General features: G+C 31.7%; 3 protein-coding genes and 2 pseudogenes across 4 annotated transcripts; 2 read left to right on the top strand and 3 right to left on the bottom strand.

The window, feature by feature from the left end:
* Positions 1–1,881: 1,881 nt before the first annotated feature.
* Positions 1,882–3,660, bottom strand: LOC122721695 (protein NOI4-like). Its single transcript, XM_043950185.1, has 2 exons — positions 3,399–3,660; positions 1,882–2,792 (listed from the first exon to the last, which is right to left on the bottom strand). The coding sequence occupies exons 1-2, from the start codon at positions 3,405–3,407 to the stop codon at positions 2,562–2,564; spliced, it is 240 nt and encodes a 79-aa protein (XP_043806120.1). The 5' UTR covers positions 3,408–3,660; the 3' UTR covers positions 1,882–2,561.
* Positions 3,548–10,035, top strand: LOC110599835 (annotated as a pseudogene).
* Positions 10,036–10,243: 208 nt separating this feature from the next.
* LOC110631165 (E3 ubiquitin-protein ligase AIRP2) lies at positions 10,244–13,080 on the bottom strand. Its single transcript, XM_021778899.2, has 5 exons — positions 12,790–13,080; positions 12,055–12,217; positions 11,858–11,924; positions 11,422–11,653; positions 10,244–11,336 (listed from the first exon to the last, which is right to left on the bottom strand). Exons 1-5 carry the CDS (start codon positions 12,876–12,878, stop codon positions 11,126–11,128), a joined length of 762 nt encoding a protein of 253 aa, XP_021634591.2. The 5' UTR covers positions 12,879–13,080; the 3' UTR covers positions 10,244–11,125.
* A 1,388-nt stretch (positions 13,081–14,468) lies between these two features.
* On the top strand, positions 14,469–17,226 carry LOC110600431. 2 transcript variants are annotated; one of them, XM_021737293.2, is made up of 10 exons: positions 14,469–14,681; positions 14,996–15,021; positions 15,192–15,276; positions 15,360–15,569; positions 15,673–15,795; positions 15,871–15,928; positions 16,085–16,158; positions 16,520–16,608; positions 16,686–16,762; positions 16,847–17,226. In XM_021737293.2, exons 1-9 carry the CDS (start codon positions 14,610–14,612, stop codon positions 16,753–16,755), a joined length of 807 nt encoding a protein of 268 aa, XP_021592985.1. In that variant the 5' UTR covers positions 14,469–14,609; the 3' UTR covers positions 16,756–16,762; positions 16,847–17,226. The 2 variants fall into 2 exon arrangements, with proteins under 2 accessions (XP_021592985.1, XP_043806702.1); XM_043950767.1 differs by lacking the exon at positions 16,085–16,158.
* Positions 17,227–20,086: 2,860 nt separating this feature from the next.
* Positions 20,087–20,916, bottom strand: LOC110599834 (annotated as a pseudogene).
* Between the last annotated feature and the right edge of the window lie 525 nt (positions 20,917–21,441).

The raw sequence follows: 21,441 nt of genomic DNA, 5'->3' as shown, positions 1-21,441 counted from the left end.
TTTATTGTGAAGTCCATTTTTCAGGAATGAAGTAATTGGGTCACGTAACATGCAACTAATTAATTATTTGTCCTCACATGTGGAGATATTAAAATTTTTTATATTATTATATGCTATTATTTTAAAAAATAACTTTTTTTTATATAAATTCAATCTGTTTATTAAAAAAAAAATAGAATATTTTTTAAAATTTTAAATTTAAAATAATAAGAAGCACAAATATATATACTATTAAATTTAATTACAATAAAAAATTTAAAAATTTTAATATTAATTATTATATATTATTAATATGAATTATATTTTTAGAAAAATAAAGTCATGTGAGCCAGGATGGTAAAAAAAAATCATACACTTCATCCCATATCTTTTAAATATATCAATCTTTTGAGATATACATATATTTTATTATTAAAAAAAATAGAATTATCTGTTCAAAATATTAATTTATCATTTAATTTCAATTTAGTCAATGAAGTTGAGTTGAATGTTATAAAAATAATAAAAGATAAAAGTTTTAAAATACGAAAATAAAATTTTAAAATATGAACTATTTGAAAATAAAAAAGAAAGTTATAAAAAAAATACATAAATAGAGATTATACTTATAAATTTTATTTAAAGTAGATAATAAAAATTATTTTTTTATGAAAATAAAAAAATTAAAATTATTATAATCATTAATATAATAAATTGTAGTAATTTAGATTTAATAATTTAGTTATTAATATTTGTAATACTTTGATTTAAAATATTAAAATCATAATTTTATTTTTTATATTAAAAATTAAGTAATATTATATTAAAAATTAAGTAATAAGAAATTAAGAGCACTCACAAGTCTGTGAATAAGTGCATCTGAATAAATCTGAAATTTCAAATTTTATTTCTCCCATTATTTTTTTAAATCAAGATAATATATTAATAATAATTAAAAAAATAATAAATTATATTTATTATATATATATAATTTTTTATTTTATATAAAAATAAAATTATAAATTATAAAAAATTATAAATATATTTATGCCACATATTTGATTAATTGTGTTACTTATCAATATCTCGTATGTAATATAAGTTTAATAATAACACTCAATTTCTCATAAACCTATTTTAGAGTTTAATTTTATATATATATATATATATATATATATATATATATATATATATATATATATATATATATATATATATATATATATATATAATTTAAATATAATTAAAAAAATATATTATAAATTTAAATATATTATTTCTCATATAAAATTAGCAAAATAGATATCTATTAATTTTTTATTGATTATTTTAAAGATATAATTAATTTTTAATTTTTAAATTTTTAAATTATAAATTAAATTATAAATTAATATATTATATTAAAAATATTATAAAAATTAAAAAGCCACATATTAAAAATAATAGTAAGAAATTTAAACGTGATATATAAATTGTAATAACAAAAATAATAAATTATATTTATTATGGATATTTTAGCACTTTGAATAATTTGGATTTGGGTAACAGCTTTAACAAGTTAAACGAATGGGAGAGAAAAAGAAAGAAAATTGTTGAATCAAATAAAAGGAAATTTAAATAGTGTTTTGTTTTTGTTTCTGTCTCTCCTCTGTGCGTTCTCTCCCACTTCTACGGAGGAACCCCTCTCCATTCCTCATTCTCCACACTACCCTCCCAATCCTCACAAATTCCACTTTCTTCCCTTGTACTTTGTTTGGATTGAGGGAAATGAAGAGAAAAGAGAAGAAAAGTAATTTAATTTCTCAAATTCTCTTGTTTAACATTAAATAGAGAAGAGAAAAGAAGAGAAATGGAGTGAAAGGAGAGGAAATTATATTTCTCAACTCTTCATATTTAACCCAAAACATTTCCTTCTAATTTGGTGGGGAATAGAGAGAAATAAGTATTAATTGTTTTAAAATATTTAAATACCCTCATCCTTCAAAGCTTCTCTTTTTTAACTTATAAGGGTATGAAGTAATTAAATTTATATTCTATTCTTTTCTCTTCATTTCTCCTCCTTAATTTCTCTTCATTTCCCCTTCACAACTAAATATCCAAACAGAGGGTTAGACCAAGTCATGCACAATATGAACTCAATGGGTCAACAGAACCTGATATCGTAAGTTTAGTGTTCTTCTATCATGATTACTCCTAAAATCCATTTAGAAATTGGTTCTTTCAGTAGCAGGAATTTTGTTTTGCCTAGCCCCAAGAATCAGCACCTATTTGTGATCTACAAACTGGTCACTTGGTGAGAAGAGAGAGAAACGGGAGGATACAAGCGTTGGGAGGAGGGGGGAGGAGAGAGGGAGACAAAGAAGAAAAACTAGAAAAAGAAAATTATTGGAAAACAATATCTTATTTGACTCAGTTCAGTAGTTTCAGTCAAGTAGTCAACTAGCTAAAATTGTTAAAGTTGCGCCAAATCCAGCTAAAGTTGCTAAAACTAAAATAACAGGCGAAAATTAAGAATGTCCATAAAGTTTTTTCTTTTTTAATTTCCCCATCATTTGAGAAAAAAAAGATGCTAATAAAATAATCTAATAACAGGAAGACTTCACCTCATTCAAAACATGTACCTTCGGAGGATTCTGATGAGAGTCATCGTCCTTGCGCCCAGCATCATTTCTTGGGGATGTGATTTTTGTAGGAGCATCATTTTTGGTCTTCTTCTCATCTCTTGCCTTGTTAAATATGACAGTATATCCTTCAGCTGAGGCAGGGTCATTTACATCCCACTCACCAAACTTGGGCAAAGGCGGACCTTTATCCTGCCAAAGAGGAAAATTTTGTTTGTAAGGAGATTAGTCGACCTCATGGTGACGTTCCAATGGTTTACTGCTTTTTAAGCAATTCAATTTCATTATAATTGACGCCTGAAAATAAACTACCTATAGAAAAGAAAGAACGAAAAATTAAAAGGGCGCATCTTCCATTCATGAAGAAATTAAATTGCATTAATTCATTGGCCTTTCATCCTTTTATCCTTATGCTAATCAACATTAAGATTAGTTTTCCATTGAAAAATGATCCTGAATCTAAGCCCATCACCCATAAAACCCAGAATCATTGCCAGCTCCAACTCTCCATCCTGCCCATTTTATGAAAAAAAAAAGAGGATAATAACAATAATAAAATGGCAATAACATATAGCATTTCTAAACCGATAAGACATGGACGCGAAAGCAGCCAAATCTCAAGTCACCCAATCTCACCGTTTAGAAAAATCCTGTCATTTTAGGAAGGCTGAAAAGATCTCTATCTAATTACAACCTTCATAACCCTATAAAATTAAATAAAACGATTTTGTTTGAGAAAAAAAACTCTTGATACATACATTCCATACAAAATGAAAAGGAATTGATAGAAAATCTTACCGACGCCATGAAAGGAAGATTACAGGAGCTTCCACTTCCAAGGATCGATGTTTGATGTGTGTGAGAGATAGAAGGGGGAAAAATGGCGATTCAGGAAGTTAGAGAGAAACTTTTATAGAGAAAGAGAATGGAAAGCGGATTGATTGGCAATGAGATCAGAGTTTATTCATTTCATTGCAGTTTTGTTTGTTACGGCATTTGAGGAACACACGTCGTTTACGCGCCCCAAGCCCAACCCACTGCCATTTCCCTTCCAGAAAACAGGCAAATTATTGGATGCTTAATTTTCTTTTTTTTTGTGCCAAGAGATGAATAGATTTCATTAAGCAAGCCCTAAGCCCAAAACAACAGGGATTCAATACTACAGCCCAAGCTCATAAAATAAACAACCCCAAAAGAAACCTTATAACTTATAAGATCACATGCAATCCGAATCCTCGACCCGAGCAAGCAATCCGGAAAAGCTAAACATTGGCGCCGCAAACAACCGGGAGGACAATCGCCTGAGGAAGATCGGGGAAGAAACACAGAAAAAGAGAAAAATAACTAAAAGAATTTAAATTTACATTTGATTTCAAGTCTATTATAAGCATTTTTTACTGTAGTATGAATTAAGAGAGTAATTTTAATTTTTTAATTAATTATTATAATATTAATTTAATACACTCACATAATATATCTGAATAAATAAGTGATATTAAATTTCATACTTTCAATCTCTAATTTTCATTTTTAAAAAAATATATTATTAATTTAATATATAGTTATAATAGGATGGGATGACATATTCACATCATTTAATAATTTCTCTAAAAATCAAATTATTATCTAAACATTCAATAAACATGTATGAATTTATCCACCAATAATTATTTTCTCAATGTTATAATAAAATGTAAAAAGATAGTCTAATTTAAGAGAAATATTAGCAACGGTTAATTTTTAAGATAATTATCTAATACTTTTTATTTTATTAGATAAAAAATATTTATCATATTAATTAATTTTTTTTCTTACTTAATCACTAATTTACTATTCAATCAATAAAATAATAAATATTAAATAACTATTTTAAAATGCAATTTTTTATTGTGAAGTCCATTTTTCAGGAATGAAGTAATTGGGTCACGTAACATGCAACTAATTAATTATTTGTCCTCACATGTGGAGATATTAAAATTTTTTATATTATTATATGGTATTATTTTAAAAAATAACTTTTTTTATATAAATTCAATCTGTTTATTAAAAAAAATAGAATATTTTTTAAAATTTTAAATTTAAAATAATAAGAAGCACAAATATATATACTATTAAATTTAATTATAATAAAAAATTTAAAAATTTTAATATTAATTATTATATATTATTAATATGAATTATATTTTTAGAAAAATGAAGTCATGTGAGCCAGGATGGTAAAAAAAAAAAATCATACACTTCATCCCATATCTTTTAAATATATCAATCTTTTGAGATATACATATATTTTATTATTGAAAAATAAAATAAAATTATCTCTTCAAAATATTAATTTATCTTCTAATTTCAATTTAGTCAATGAAGTTGAATTGAATATTATAAAAATAATAAAAAATAAAAAATTTAAATATGAAAATAAAAATTTTAAAATATCAACTATTTGAAAATGAAAAAGAAAGTTATAAAAAAATACATAAACAGAAATTTTACTTATAAATTTTATATAAAATAAATAATAAAAATTATGTTTTTATGAAAATAAAAAAATTAAAATTATTACAATCGTAATAATTTAGATTTAATAATTTAGTTATTAATATTTGTAATACTTTGATTTAAAATATTAAAATCATAATTTTACTTTTTATATTAAAAATTAAGTAATAAGAAATTAAAAGCACTCACAAGTCTGTAAGTAAATGCATCTCAGTAAATTTGAAATCTCAAATTTACTTCTCCCATCTTGTTTTTAAAAATCAAAAGATAATATATTAATAGTAATTAAAAAAATAATAAATTATATTTATTACATATATATAATTTTTTATTTTATATAAAAATAAAATTATAAATTATAAAAAATTATAAATATATTTGTGCCACATATTTGATTAATTGTGTTACTTATCAATATCTCGTATGTAATATAAGTTTAATAATAACACTCAATTTCTCATAAACCTATTTTAGAGTTTAATTTTATATATATATATAATTTAAATATAATTTAAAAAAATATATTATAAATTTAAATATATTATTTCTCATATAAAATTAGCAAAATAGATATCTATTAATTTTTTATTGATTATTTTAAAGATATAATTAATTTTAATTTTTAAATTTTTAAATTATAAATTAAATTATAAATTAATATATTATATTAAAAATATTATAAAAAATTAAAAAGCCACATATTAAAAATAATAATAAGAAATTTAAACGTGATATATAAATTGTAATAACAAAAATAATAAATTATATTTATTATGGATATATTTGTAATACCCGGCTAGACTCCGGTATCGGAATTCCTACCGTCCGGTGGAATTTCGAATGTCGGAGACCTCTAGAAGGGTAAAACCATGTTTTCATGAAATGTTTTAATATTTTTAATGATTTTAAGTAAAGAGGAAATGAGTTTTTGAATGAAAATACCCTTGGAGGAAACTCAGGTTCGGCCGCTGAAACTCAGGTTCGGCCGCCGAAACTCAGGTTCGGCCGCCGAAACTCAAAGTTCGGCCGCCGAACATGCATGCACTTCGGGAGTGCTTTAGGCCCCCGAAGGCATAAGTGAGGAAAGTCCAGGTTCGGCCACCGAACCTCAAGTTCGGCCGCCGAACATGGCATGCATGCGGAGGCACTTTCGGCCCCCGAACGTGGCCTGGCCAGCCACTATAAAAGGGTCCCTTAGCCGAAAACGGGCGAGCTTTTTCCCATTTTCGGCCAAGGTGAGTCCTTCTGCCATTCCTCACCATCCTTGAGTTCTTTCCTTCAAATCTTTCAAGTTTTTCACTAGTTTTCATCTTGTTTTGAAGATTTTCGAGTTTTAAAGCAAGTTTTGGAGTTTTGAGGTTCAAGAACTCAAAATCTCCCACCTTCGAGTTTAGGACGTCTCTCTCTCGATCTTCAAGAGGTAAGAGCCGATCTTAAGCTCATTTTATGTTTAAAGTAAGTTTTATGCAAGATCTATGGGGTAAAATGCATGTTTAGCTCATAGTTAGGTTTTTGAGTTAATGTTATGTTGTTGTTGTGTGTTGTAGTTGGGGTTTAAGTTAGTTTGAAGCCCTTAGGAGCCAATGTATGTATATTTGCATGTTTTGAATGAGTTATATGCATGTTGGAAGAGTTGGGAGGCAAATGTGCATAAAGGAGCCAAGTTTCTGCCCTTTGGCAGAAACCAGGTTCAGCAGCCGAAGGCACTTTCGGCCGCCGAACATGGCTGGGGAGGCAGGCCTTTCGGCTGCCGAAGTTGTCCCCGAAAAGAGACTTTCATCTCTGTCTGGGACTTTCGGCCGCCGAAGGTGCCGCCGAACCTGCCCTGTTCCGCCTTCTTTGCATGTTTTTGCATGTTTGTTTTGAGGTGTTTTAGGGGGTTTTTGGGGGATGTTTTAGAGTTATGTTCATGTATGTTTGGTCCCTCATTTGAGTCCACCTGTGTAGGTTCGGACCCGAGGAACTGAGGACCCCAGCAGTGAGTCAGTCACTTCAGAGTCAGTAGAGCTTCAGCCAGAGGTGAGTGGAATAACTCTTATGCTTTTAAATAAATAAATCAGTTTTAGCATGATTCACACATCATGAATGCCATGAGATAATAGGGTGTTGCATTAGACTCACGAATATGTTGCATTGCATATTATGTTTGATGATGTGGATGGATGTTGAGTGATCCATTAGTCCCCCTATGCTATGATGATGATGATACGGTACGGAAGACCAGTGAGGCCCATTCTACGCCCCTGGCACTATGTAAGAGAAAGACCAGTGAGGCCCATTCTACGCCCCTGGCACAGTTGGACCATGTTATGTTATGTAAGAGAAAGACCAGTGAGGCCCATTCTACGCCCCTGGCACAGTTGGTCCATGTAGGGGACTATTGGTGACAAATTCATCCTTGATGTGATTAGCTGTGATGTGATGCATTTCATGTTATCATATGTTTTAAATGTTTTACTATTCTGCTCACTGGGCTCTTGTAGCTCACCCCTCTCCCTTAACCCCCAGGCTTGCAGGTACATGGTAGACCAGGAGGTCAGCAAGAGTAAAGAAGTCCTTGTTTTGTAATAGATAGAAAATGGACATAACAAATTACGTAATGATGTAATGTTATGATTAGCTATGTTATGTAATGATGATATTGAGGTTTAGAAGTGTGCTTGACCATAGTTCATTGTAATCCCTTGTTGATACATGATCTTGATGTTTATGTTTAACCAACTCAACTTATGATGTATCGCCCATTGGGGCAAATGATGAGATCCCACAGAAGGATTAAATGTTTAAGTTATGCTATGTATAGTGCATGTACAGGTTGAGTTTAGTGTATGATGAAAAGGAAAGTTTTAATTTTTATGTATGTTTGTTGATCATGTATGGGATTAAACAGGTTTTCAGGTTACATGTCAGGCTTGCTACGGATCCCGGCGGCCTTAAGCCGATCTGAATCCTAGCGCCGGTAGCGGTCCAAATTTTCGGGTCATTACAATATTAATTAATAATATTATTAAATATAAAAATATAATTTAAAAATAAAAATAAAAATAAAAATAAAATATATTAAATATGCCGCTTAACATAAATATGTATTATATTTATTCTATTGAATATGAGTGCATGATTATATATATATATATTATAATAAAATAAAAGTGATGAAGAAAATTTAAAAGTTATATATAATTATAATAATAAAATAAAAAATTATATTTATTATGAATATATTAATTGATAATATTATTAAATATAAAATTATAATTTAAAAATAAAAATAAAATAAATTAAGTATCACTCGATATAAATACATAATTTTAAAATATCAATTGTCACATAAAAGTCATAAATTTAAACATACCACTCATATATACAGATATAGATTTGCCAGACATTTCTATCGTTATAAATACCGAAGAAGAAGGAGTTGGGTAACTCGAAAGCCTACTTTTTTTTTTAAATTAAAAATTGACACTCTCAGACTCAAAACCTTCTGATTTTAAACATACCTGTGTCCAAATCACGTGTATTGCTATATTCTATTTTATATTTGCTGCTCGAACTAAAGCTAGTTTAGGTTCCTTAAAGAATTCATTCACCGACACCGGAAACACTAGATCTGTGTCAGGCCCTTGTGGTTTTGGCCATGTCTCCAACTCTCCATACGGCAGCACCTTCTTTCACCATCCCACGAACCGATACTCCGACGGCCGCCTCATTATTGATTTTGTAGCTGAACCCTTGTCCTTACCATACTTGCCACCGTATCGTTACCTCAAAGGCAATGCAACTCATGGATGAATTTTGCTGTCGCTGGCTCCACAGCTATAAATCATGCCTTCTTTGCTAAGAACAACCTTAGCCTTGACATTACACCTGAGTCTATCCAAACTCAGATCATTTGGTTCAATGAGTTCTTGGAGAAGCAGGGATGCAACCACTCTGTGTCTTCGTCCCCTTAGTGCAAAGCAACACTGGAAGATTCATTGATCTGGGTTGGTGAAATTGGAGTTAACGACTATGCTTATATTACTGGATCTTCTGTACCTGGTGACATCATTCGAAAACTTGCAATCAGTAGCGTCACTGCATTTTTTCAGGTGAAAATAATCCAAATTCAAGTGCTATGTATATATTTCTCTTGCTTTCTCATTATCTGAAACTCGCTTTAAAATTTTGCATGCACTGCTGAGCAAAGGTGTGAAATACGTTGTTGTCCAAGGACTGCCTCCCACAGGATGCTTGCCACTGGCTATGTCACTAGCCCGTGAAGATGACAGAGACAATATGCGCTGTGTGAAGAGTGTAAACAATCAAAGCAGCACCGATAATGCAGTTTACTTGGCCAAATTACAAGATCTCAGAAGGAAGTTTCCCAATGCTACAATTTCTTATCTTGATTACTGGAGTGCCTACAGCACGGTTATAAAGAATCCAGAGAGTTACGGGTTCAAGAAGCCATTTAAGGACAGCTGTGTAACAGGAGATCCATCTAACAACTTCAATGTGTTTGCTACATGTGGGACTCCTCCAGCCAGAGCTTGTTCAAATCCTGCTCAGTACATCAATTGGGATGGGGTTCATCTCACAGAAGCCATGAATAAAGTTCTTACTGGAATGTTTCTCAATGGAACTTACAGTCACCCTCCATTTGAGTATTTGCTGGGCAGGAAACAGCACCAAGGATGAAAGCTTTTGCATTGGATCAACTTTGATGTAGGATTGTTTTTCATGAACTAATAGCTTAAAACATGAAACCACACTAGATATGTATGTCCTGTGCAAGATCATTACTAGAATTTTTTGGAGTCCCTCGTTTTCCTTGGTTTTATATATTTTTGGCTTATCCCTTGATCTTTATGGAAGATTTAGTAATATATATTTGGAATATTTGCATATTGAGTAGAGGCACTCAATTAAAGAATCAACATTTTTATTTTTGTTATTTAAAAGGCAAAAGATAGGGATGATTAATTCTTAATTCAATTACACCCATAAGACTTTTTTTTCATAAAACTTAGCCCATTACCAGAATATATATATATATTAGTTATTCAATACCTAGGCAAATCTCAACCATGAGAAATATTCTGCCCACCTTCTCTTCTGCCTTGACAATTCAATAGCCCTGTAATAAATTTCCTTCACTATCATAAAATAAAGCCACCCTATTAGAGGAGGGAAAGGCCAACAATTTATTTAAGGAAAATATAACTTTCAACTACTTCCTTGGCAGGTATAGATATAATGTTCAAATGTCAGATACATTGGTGAAGGCCTTCTAGATCACTTTCTAAGTAGAGAATGGTTCACAAAGCTTTCCCACTTCCATACATGACAAAAGAAATCCTTTCCACATGAGCCACACAGTAATTGTCTAATGGATCTCATGTAAGACAAGTGTCACAATCTTAACATTGAAACATCTCTACACACAAAACTGAATCCTCTGAAAACATAAACACCCAATTGCCAACTCTCTTAGATTAACATGCAAAGAAAGAATGAAGTCTTCTGTCGTTGCAATTAGTTTCAGAAAAACAGCTTCCAATTCATTTCTTTTAAGGAGAATGAAGAATGCATGCTGAAACCGAATAACTGTTTCCCAGAGCTGAAAATTTGGGAGACAACAAAAGACTGTTTTCTAAATCTGCTTAAAATTTGGAAAACTATAAAACCATTTTAATGAAAACAATTTTTCATGAGTGAACAGAACGTGTGCGTCATCATAAACAGGATAACCGAAGGCAGCACGTCTTGATATTAAATCACATAAATTGCTGTTGGGAATGATAATTTAATGAATCCTTGTGACTTGGCTTTAACTATTCAACGCATCAATCAACCAATACCCATTTAATTAGCTTCTCACTAGAATGCAAGAAGCATTGTTTGTGGTAAATGTGCCCAGTTGAGCATAGATTATTCTGAACAATTATCAAGTGAAGATGAAAATTTTAACATGAAAAGCTCACCAGATTTGTACGCGTTGGTCAGCATTTTTCCTCTGTACATCAATCTTCTAGTATGCAAGCTTAGATAAGGTATTCATAGTACATCAAGAATAAAGCATCAGGGATATCCTTAGGCAAGCTGTTTATATAGAGATAGAATCTTAACATATCCTCTCTTAACACAGTTTCAGAGTCAACCACATCCTTAATGCATGTAAGAACCCACAAGTCACCTGAGTTTACTCTTTTCAGACTTCCCCGGCAAAATGGGCAAGATTCTGATCTTGTATTCCTGTAACATTTGATGAGAAAAGAATGAGCATCAAATGACCAATTCCAAATTAGAGAAAGAGAGAGGGAAAAGTGATTTCTTGTACCAGTCACGGTAGCAGTTGATGCACATTGTGTGGCAACAGCTTGGCACTACCATTTTTGTGCAAGGCTCCAAGCAGATCCCACATTCATCTTCCCTCTCTATATCCATATCCGTGAGTTTCCTCCTTTCCTCTAGTCTCTTTTTAACAACCACCTCTGCAGTACCTTCTTCCTTAGCCATATCCAACTCCATTGAATCACAGTGGAGACGTTGAAGTGATGGTAATATAACAGCTGCAATTTTAAGTTTGTCAGAGCTTGAGCAAATGAAATTATGTGCAAAAAACTGTGACATCGGCTAAACATTATATGTCCTGCTCTGTCTACAATATAGAACAAAAGAATGAATGAACCATTTCCATCTTCAACCACGTATCACGTACCTATATATCCTATTAACAGAAATTAGATAGAGAAAAGAACAGAGAATTTACACACCATAGAATTCTCTAATGGTTGCTTTCCTTCTACATGAAGAGATATTTGGTGTCCCATCAGAGCATACCTAAAGATGAAGGCCACATAACAAACTTTAAGAACTTTAGTCTCATCAGATAGAAACAGGGAGGAAACAAGGAAAAACAAAATCATCCAATTCACTTAGGCAACTCACAAGCAGGCAAGCAAGGACCTACCTGATATAAGACTATGTGGAGAAGATTTAAATAACTTGAAAGTAGACATGTACATGAACAATCCATCCACTGGAGTAACAGCAGACAAATGGGTGCCAAGTGATTGTAAACCAGTTTCATTTGCAGACAAGAACCATTCTTGCCTCTTGGTATAGAAGCTGCCCTGCAAATGTAATTCAAATTCAACAATCTAGTTGACAGAATAGTAGCATGGTGCGCTTCACACAGCTCCCAAGTCCTAAGAAACTAAATTTTGCATAAAGAAGGATAAATATGCAAAATTGGGAAGAGAAATCAGAATATAAATAGAGTGAAGAGGAAATTGTATTATTTCTTCATTCATGGTTGTTATTAGATAAAAATTATACTTTCGGAAAAAAAAAAGGTGAAAAACAGTGGAAATTCATCAAGCATTTCACATACATTATTATAGAAAAATCACAGATGCAGACATTCTATAATTGCGCAAATGAATAGTGTAGTAAAAAGAAAAACCTAAACTGTAAGAGTTACAGATAACTTCTAACAGAATAAAAATCTATGAAAAGCATCCTTCCATAAAATCCCAATTTGTCAGGTAAATATTTCTCTGGTCAGGCAACCCATAGCAACACAAATTTACAGGTTCCAAACTCCCAAAATGTTCATAATTTCCCAGCAGCAGATCATCAAACAGACCCAGTTCTACAAATTGATCATCAACAGCAAAAGCGACAAAGAGGGAATAAAACTCACAACACATTAGCGTGGTGGATATCAGCCTCAAGAACCTTAAGGGACTCTTGGTAAGAAGACCTAGCAGCAAGCTCATAGTAATCCATCATCTCTCTCCCCTTGCCAATGTAGTCTAAGCTTATTTAAAACAACACTTTGTACAAGAAAAAGAGAAAAAAAAAAAAAAAAAAAACAGAGAAAACTCTACTCCCAGGGTTTCTTAATTATTGAACAAAGATGCAAGAACAGAGAAGGAAAGTTCTTTGGATTATGAAAAGATGGTGAGCTTGTGTATGAGGCAACCTGGTCATGACAATTAGCCCATTAATAAACACTAATTTAGAAAAAAAAAAAAAAAAAAAAAAACATGAGAAGAGAAATAAATTATATAATCTGGGTTTTGATGTTTTTTTTTTTTTCAGCTGAATTTTACTTGGTAACAGTTAGGATTCAAATTTTGACTTTTTGACTCTGATGTTTGACTGTTTTATTTTTATTTGTTTTGTTTTGTTTTGTTTTGTTTTGTTTTGCAGCTATAAAGTAGGTGTTTACTCCTTCCAATCAAAATCCATCTTTTTGGGTCAAAAGGATTTGGGAAGATACCATCTTTACTCATTCATTTCTCATTTATTCATAATTGTTAATAATTAAATTATAACCCTAATTTTCTATAATATTAATAATTTAAATTTAACTATTGAATTTTAATTTTCTTTTATTCTAACTTGCAATTTTTGAAACTGCTTACTAAGTGAATTATGAGAATCAATGAGTAGGGGAAGGTTAGATTAGCAAGTTAACTCTGTAAAGCCAGCAAGAAAGACCTTGAAGCAGTCAATGACAGAAATTTATTACATAAGGGTGAACTTATTTATGGCAGAATGGTGCTGTTTGACTTGCTATTGTGATTGGATGAACCTAACACAGGTTTGACAATTGGCAACTAGTAATTGGCAATCTAAGGGTGTAGTGTAGGCCATGCCAATTAGACCATCAATTCTTTTGCATATTAAATTTATGAAACTTTCAAATATTACCAACTATGCAATTATTAACTATACATGTCAATAATTATACCAAAAAAAAATCAATAATTTAAAGGGAAAAAAATTAATGTTACATAAAAATATATTAGATTTATTTACAATACATTTAGATTTTGATAATAGGAATATGATTAATGATTATTAATTTTTCATATAAAGTTTAATTTGCATTGAATATACTCAAAATTTGAAAAAGTTGTAACAGTTTTATAATTTTTTCATTTTTATTAATTTTTTTTAAATGAAAATAAAGAATTTAAAGAATAAAATCTGAAACCACTCGAATTTATTCAGATATACTTATTACTAAATTAAATGTGTGAGTGTTTTATTTTATTAATTTTATATCTATTAGTAAAAGTAATATTTAAGAGGCATATGTTATGTGCAATTATTTTTGCAAGTTATTATCTAATATTATGTATATTATTAATTGAAAAATATAACTATTAATAATTAATTAAAGTATAATAATTAAATAATAAATATTTTTTTATAAAATAAATAGTATTAAAAAGTCATTTCAATGCAGCTTGCATTTCCCTAATATTTAATAGAAGTTTAAAAAAAGAGCACATTGTTGAAGTGGGTCACCAAACCCGTGACAGAGTTTACAGCCCAAATTTAAAAGGGTTGCTCATCAGGACGAAGGACATCCTAGCCCTAGGTTCGAATAGGGAAAGTGCTTATCATCAAATAGGATACGAACCCACAATTAACCAAACAGAGTTTGAGCAATTTCCTGGAAATTGTCTTCGCAGAATTCGCTGATTCTCCTAAACGGAAGAGAGAGAGATGGAGAAAACCACAGCAGCGACTCTTGTTCTTCTGTTATTTACAATTTTCCTGCAACAAGCGCTATTCCAGGTATTAATAACACAAGCTAATTCTATAAGTTTCCAATTTATCTTTGCGTTTCTGAAGATTTTGATCCAAATTCAGCATCAGTAATTTGTTCTGAGATATTGGGTTTCTTCTAATAATGGTTTCGTCGAATTCGAAAGGCGTTTATTTGTTTATTCACAAGTTCGGGGTTCTAGCTACACCTATTTGGCTTAAAAAATTGCTTTATTTTTTAGTTAACTGTATCTGTTTCTGTATAAGCTCAATGTTCTCTTTTATTAGTGATTATAACATCAAGAAGGCACTGCCTTATGCTTGGATTTGTTGATTTGTGCCAGGCATTTGGAGAAGATGCTGCTGAAAGGTTGATTCCAGTGCAAAGTTTAAATTAGTATATGTTTACTTTTTCTTTGTTTACTTTGCTAGTGATTTTAATAAGCATTATTGATATTTCTTGAATTTGGGAGATGTTATTGTTTATTTTGTTCCGAAGGCGTTTACCCTTTTAATATTTGTGATCATACTTATGTTTAGAATGGTTCAGCAAGGAAAAGAGCATGCACATGAAGTACATTGCTCTAGAGAAAGAAGTAAGGCTGCCTGGAAAATTCTAGAGGAGGTGAAGAGAAATTGCTACTTCTGAAGAAAGATTTGTTGTGAACAAACTGTGACAGTATTTTTTTAATATGTATATTTGTACAGTATCTGATGCCATTTGTTGAGCGGGAAAATTACCAGATCTCCAGTAAGTGTAGACTTCATCCGGACAATGATCTCTTCAGGGATCAAGAGCAGCACAAAATTCACGTGGACATAAATGAATGGAAGTGTGGATATTGTAAGAAGAGCTTCCGAGCTGAAAGATATCTCGATCAGCATTTTGACAATAGGCACTACAATCTTCTAAATGTTGTATGTGGTTCTTTTGTATGCATGTGTATTATTCTGGGGTTGGAGCAAATCGTTTTGAGACTTTGAGTTAATGTCATGGGACAAAAATTTTACCTGATTTCAGAGTGAGGGGAAGTGCTTGGCTGATTTATGTGGTGCCTTGCATTGTGACTTTGTGATGAATTCCAAATCACCAAGGACAAAATGCAATCCTGCCGCTGTTGCAAAAAATCGCCACCTTTGTGAGGTTGTTGTCAACTTCCATACTTGTTCCATTGTTGATTCCAATTGCTTGCTCTAATATTTATTCTTTCCTGCACAGAGTCTTGCAGATAGATGTTTTCCTCTTAATCAAGGCCGTTCAGCAAGCCACCTGCATGGTACTTCTGTTCTGTAAATCAGCAAGATGAACTGTGTCCCTTTTCCTTCTTTTCTTTTGGTGGCAGCACGATGCTGTTATACTGACCAAACTCACGGGTTTAAAATGCTTATCTGTTGTATTCATTAATTTATTTTGCTCATGTTCTTACTTGTAGAATTGTTTTTGCACCAATTCTGTGATGCGCACACTTGCTCAGGGAAAAAAAAGCATTTTCCCAAAGGTGGCAAGGTATGACTTTTTCCTAGATCAAATTTGCAGTCGAGCCTTAACATTACTTCAGCGATTGTCAGAATTCCTAGTGTCCTGTTTGCCCAATTACTATGGCCGTATCAGGATTTACCAGATTTGCCATTCACAAAACTCTTTAAAGAAAGAGGGAAAAAAGGAGAGAGAGAGAGAAATTTTCTAAATATTTGCATGACCTTTCTCAATGATTGTTTAGCATTACTAGATTAAGAGAACTCACTTAACAATAACCTGTAAATTCCTTTGGATGCTTGGAAGTTCACTAAGATGCTCCTAGATGTTTGTTTATTCTTGATTTGGATGGTCGTCTCACATTTTTCTCTGTTTCTTTTCATTCACACAGAAGCAAACAAGTGTTATCTACCTGGCTGTGTCAATACTGACTTTGATGCTTCTGCCTCTGTTCTATCTTATTGTTTATTTATATCAAAGGTACCATTTCTGTTTTTAAAAATCCAAATTGACAGAGTTTTAGAGACGTCCATGTGATTTTTTTTTCCCAAATGCAGAGAAATGAGGCAGGGAAAACAAGAGTTGAGACGAATCACTCGAGTTGGACAGAAGACAAAGCCATCATAGTTAACAGGTAAATCTTGTATGTTCTGATTCAGAAACTTCCTGAAAATCTTGCATATAAATGTATGTCTAGCTGAATCTAGTGGTACAACAGGCAGTAAACTAACCGAGCCATCTCAGCACAAATGCAAGGGAAACAAAAGGATCACACTGAGCACATATGCAAAAGGAGCAGCAGATGAATTACACTGTGGACATCTTGCTACTGCTCGTTACTGTAGTCTCTACAGTGCCAAGAGGTGTCTTTCTTTCCTTTTGGCAGCATCAGGAGGGGTATCCATTTTAATGTAATAGTATAGATGATATGGAAATCTGAATGCACTCGGTCCTTTTTTTGTAATTCTTCTAGTTGTCATTGTTTAAAAGTGGATGCTGATTCGTGATTCATTTATTCGAAAATGTCTGACCATACATTCTTTCCAAATTCATGTACTTCAACCGATTAAATACCACATTTACTGCAATTCTCTTTGATGCTGCTGTGAATAATTCCTGCAAGTATGGATCTGGACTTGGACCTGCAAAATGGGAAAAGACATGGGTTGTTGTCTTGAGCAACTTCTCCAATGCCTTAATATAAATGGACAAAGAATAAATTAGTGGAGATTAAATCCCGTCTAGTTCTTGTGGATTTGGCTCCTTTTGGCATCAAAAGGACATGGAACCGCATATGACTCCTAATGCAGATAGGTTTACTTGCTGTAAGTCCTGTATGGAATATGAGTTTGAGTCCTATTCAGCGTCTTCTCTTGTGATAGATAGAAGTAATGTTGGATTTGGACTCTGGTATCTCGCCATAGGAGCGAGAGAAGCTGAACCATTGTCTTGGTCGTTATCAGTTCGTCATAGTCCGGCTAGTTTGATTATTGCCTCTACAACATTCGGTCATTTCCTATGATTTGATTCAGATTTTGACCCGACACTACTGAGACATACAGTTGGACATTTTATGTGGTGTTACATCAGTCCTGATGCATGCCTCAATTGTTTTTCTTTAAGTTAGCAATACATTTGTGTATTTGTTATGCTTGCTGTTTAACACTTCGAGTGGATAGCCCTTGACTGTTACTATGCAAAAACATTTCACATATCAGCTTAGCTAGACTTCAACTGGGCAATTCTTTAACAGATGCATCAACTCCCTGCCAAAATCATTAGGTCCTTAAAGCCAAAATTTTATGTTCTTTTACTTTTCTGGCGTCGAGCATTGCATAATTTAAAAAATTATTATTAAATCACGCAGATCTAAAAATATTTTTGAATTCTATGTGTCAAATGGATATCTTCGGCAGTCATAATATCGAAGAAGTGTGTTCGACATTATGAGTTCCGAACAAAAGGCAGTTTGACATCACATCCTGAATATCGAACAAAGGGCAGTTCGACAATTGTTTGATACTAATGATATCGAACAACGGGCAGTTTGATATCACATCCTGAATATCGAATAAAGGGCAGTTCGATCACATCCTGAATATCGAATAAAGGGCAGTTCGACAATTATTTGATACCAATGATATCGAACAACGATCTCACTCGTCACTGTCGAACACGCCTATGATATGGGGGACATGCATGTCCCTCTGCATGCATGTGACAGGGGTGCATGCAGGTCCACGTGACGCTGTGCATGCACAGCCCCGCGGACCTGCATGCACAGAAGAAGGAGACTTAAAGTCTCCTTCCTCCTCCATCGGACCATTTTCCTTCTTCTCCTTCTCCATCTGCTCTCTCAAATCTTCTCTTCATTTTCTTCTTCAAATTTCCTCAGCAGCTCTACCTTGCTTGCTCCTTCTTCGGCAGATCTCCTTCATCTCTTCTCAACATCTCCACCATCATCATCAGGTTCTCCATCAACAGGTTTTTTTTTAATTTAAAATTATTTATAAATATTTGTATTTACATGTAAAAATAAAATTATAAATTTTAATTTTATATATAAATATGATTTTTAATTATTATACGTATTGAAAATTTAAGAATAATATTTTTTAATTTAAAATTAAATTATGTGAATACTAAATATTAATAAATAAAAATTAAAAGTATTTGAGATTAAAATTTTTTTTAAAAATAATGATGTATGTAATTTTTATAATTTTAAAAAATGTATTAATTAATTCTTAAATTTGTAAAAAATTAAAAAATTAAAATTTATATATAAGATATTAAAAAATAAAGTTTTTTAAAAATTAAAATCCCTCATCAATTAAACAATTAAATTAAAAAAAATTTTAAATTTATTTTTATGTAAACTTATCTCTTAAAAATAAATAAATATTTATTTTTTTAATTTTTAATATTTTAATTATTTTATAATTTTAAATATTTTATTTTTTATATTATAATAATATATAAAAGGATGAGTATTAATATTATTTATTGTTTAAGTTTTTTTAAATTTTTTTTGTAATATTAATAAAATTTAATATTTTTAAAATAAATATAATTAAAAGGTTAATAAAATTGAATAATTTTTTAGAAATATAAAACAGTAAAATCCGAAATTATTTAATCCATCTTATAAATTTTTTTAATTAATTTAAAATTATTAATAATTTTTTTATATTATAATAATATATAAAAGGATGAGTATTAACATTATTGTTTAAGCTTTTTAAAATTTTTTTTATTATTTAATGAAATTTAATATTTTTAAATTTAATACTTTCCTGTGTGCATGCAAGTTCGTAAATCTGCATGCGAAAAGAAAAGTCTTCGGCATAAGTGTCGAAGACTTTTCTTTTAATGCATGTCCTCTAGATATGTTTCACACCGAATACGCGCTTGGACGTGGAACACGCCACATCAGTATATGGTTCTGTTATTCGATACCAATGGTTCCGTTGTTCGGTATCAATGGTACTGATAGCATTTCAATATCCATGGTGTTATTATTCAGTACCAATGGTACTGATAGCATTTCAATACCATGGTGTTGAACTGCTTTTTGTTCGACACAATGGATCTAAACTAGCGTATTCAGCAGTCACACTGACAAACAAACTCCGTTGACATATAAGGAATTGATGATAATTTTTTTAATTATGCAAAGCTCTCTGGCGTCTTTGGTACAAACAAAAAAATTTTCAGTACACTTGGCTGGTCCAGATCTCCAGCCATCTTCATCAAAGTTTGCTACTGATCTCTATTGGCCATAGTGTTGTCAGTTTGTTTCCAATACAATTTCCATCGCTTATGCCGTAGTATGCCCCGAAGTTTAAGTCACAAAGCACCTGGTTCCAACAGGGTTTATAAACCAAACTCTATACTTATTTATTTGATAAAATTGCTTGCTTACTGTCATATTGGCATAAATAATTGGCAAATCATGTCATCTGACAGATCCACCTTCAATAATTATCAGGTTCCTGGAGGATCGCAAACTTGGAGCTATGACCGCAAATGCAAGGGATCAACTGATTTGATAACAGGAAACCATCTGCATCACTAAGCTGGATATAAGCCAGTGTGCTTGAAATCGCATATTTATGTCTAAACAAGTTATCGAATTCGTTAAACCGCATTCCCGGTTTCGGTATAAGGTTTACAGACCTTGCGTAGAGAATAAACAAGCAAGCCGCCAAATAAATCAGTAGAAGACCTTATATTTTGACCTCTTGCAGTTCTAAGCGAGAGAGCATTAGAACATCCAAGGCCAAGTCCTCGGTACCAAGATGGTTATTCCCCCAGCAACCCAATATTTTTCTCCATATTCTACACGTAATAGGCATACTCTTTTATCTTCTGTCCTTAAAATCCTCTCTCCATTAACATAACAAGCGGAGCCCCGTAGAAAGCTTGTTCTTCCAGCATGTAAAATTGTGATGGCATTCAAATCCATCTCAGCAATTACTGCTAATTTCATAATAGCTGTAACCAATATCAGAAAGCATCTGTGAAGCAATTCAATAAAAATCAGCAGATAGTGTTTCAGATGGTAGACACGAAAATGGACCTGAAAACCATTACAATGCTGAAAGCCAATGGTTTTGACAATGAATGTTACCACCGACTTGCAAGATTCCAAATTTTTGTGTCTTGTTCAACCTCATAATCATATACAGAAAGTTGGTCACCTGTGCTTGACCTGTCAACCTCAACCTCAAGTTCTCCTCCCACATATGTGAAGTCTGCTGAGGGAGGGAAGAGATAAAGAGCCATGTTCCAGTCCTCAATACAACAGGATCCCATAATTTCAATTGCTTCATAGACCTCCTTAACTTCATGTGCTCTCCCACAAGCTTTCAGCAATTCCTCTTGAGACGCCTGCGGTCCTGCACTCCCAGTGACAGACTACCCACGCCCAACTCCATCAACTCCTCCAATTTATGAGCATCGAATGTCCTAGGATCCATTCCCATTTGATATCTCAGTACCCCTGGATAATCCAAACTTTACTTAATGTTGTACAAAATCAAAGAAAGTAGCACAAAAAAGACAGTTTCAAGAGTATATATTAAATTTATCATTAACAAGCAACTGTAAATCAACCAACCTGTTTATGAGTAATATGAGAATCAGCTCAATAAAAGTTTAGCATTGTTCAATTCTTTTTTAAAAATAGTCAAATTCAAACTTATAAATATTCAGTTCATTAAGACTTAAAAGCTGAACAAAATTGTGAATATGTTTATTTAACTAAAATTATTATTATAAAGGTTTTATATGAATCAACTCAAGTGCTTA

Source organism: Manihot esculenta, chromosome 14, assembly GCF_001659605.2.
Source record: "Manihot esculenta cultivar AM560-2 chromosome 14, M.esculenta_v8, whole genome shotgun sequence".
Classification (NCBI taxonomy): Eukaryota; Viridiplantae; Streptophyta; class Magnoliopsida; order Malpighiales; family Euphorbiaceae; genus Manihot; species Manihot esculenta.
This window is presented reverse-complemented; position numbering and strand designations above follow the sequence as displayed.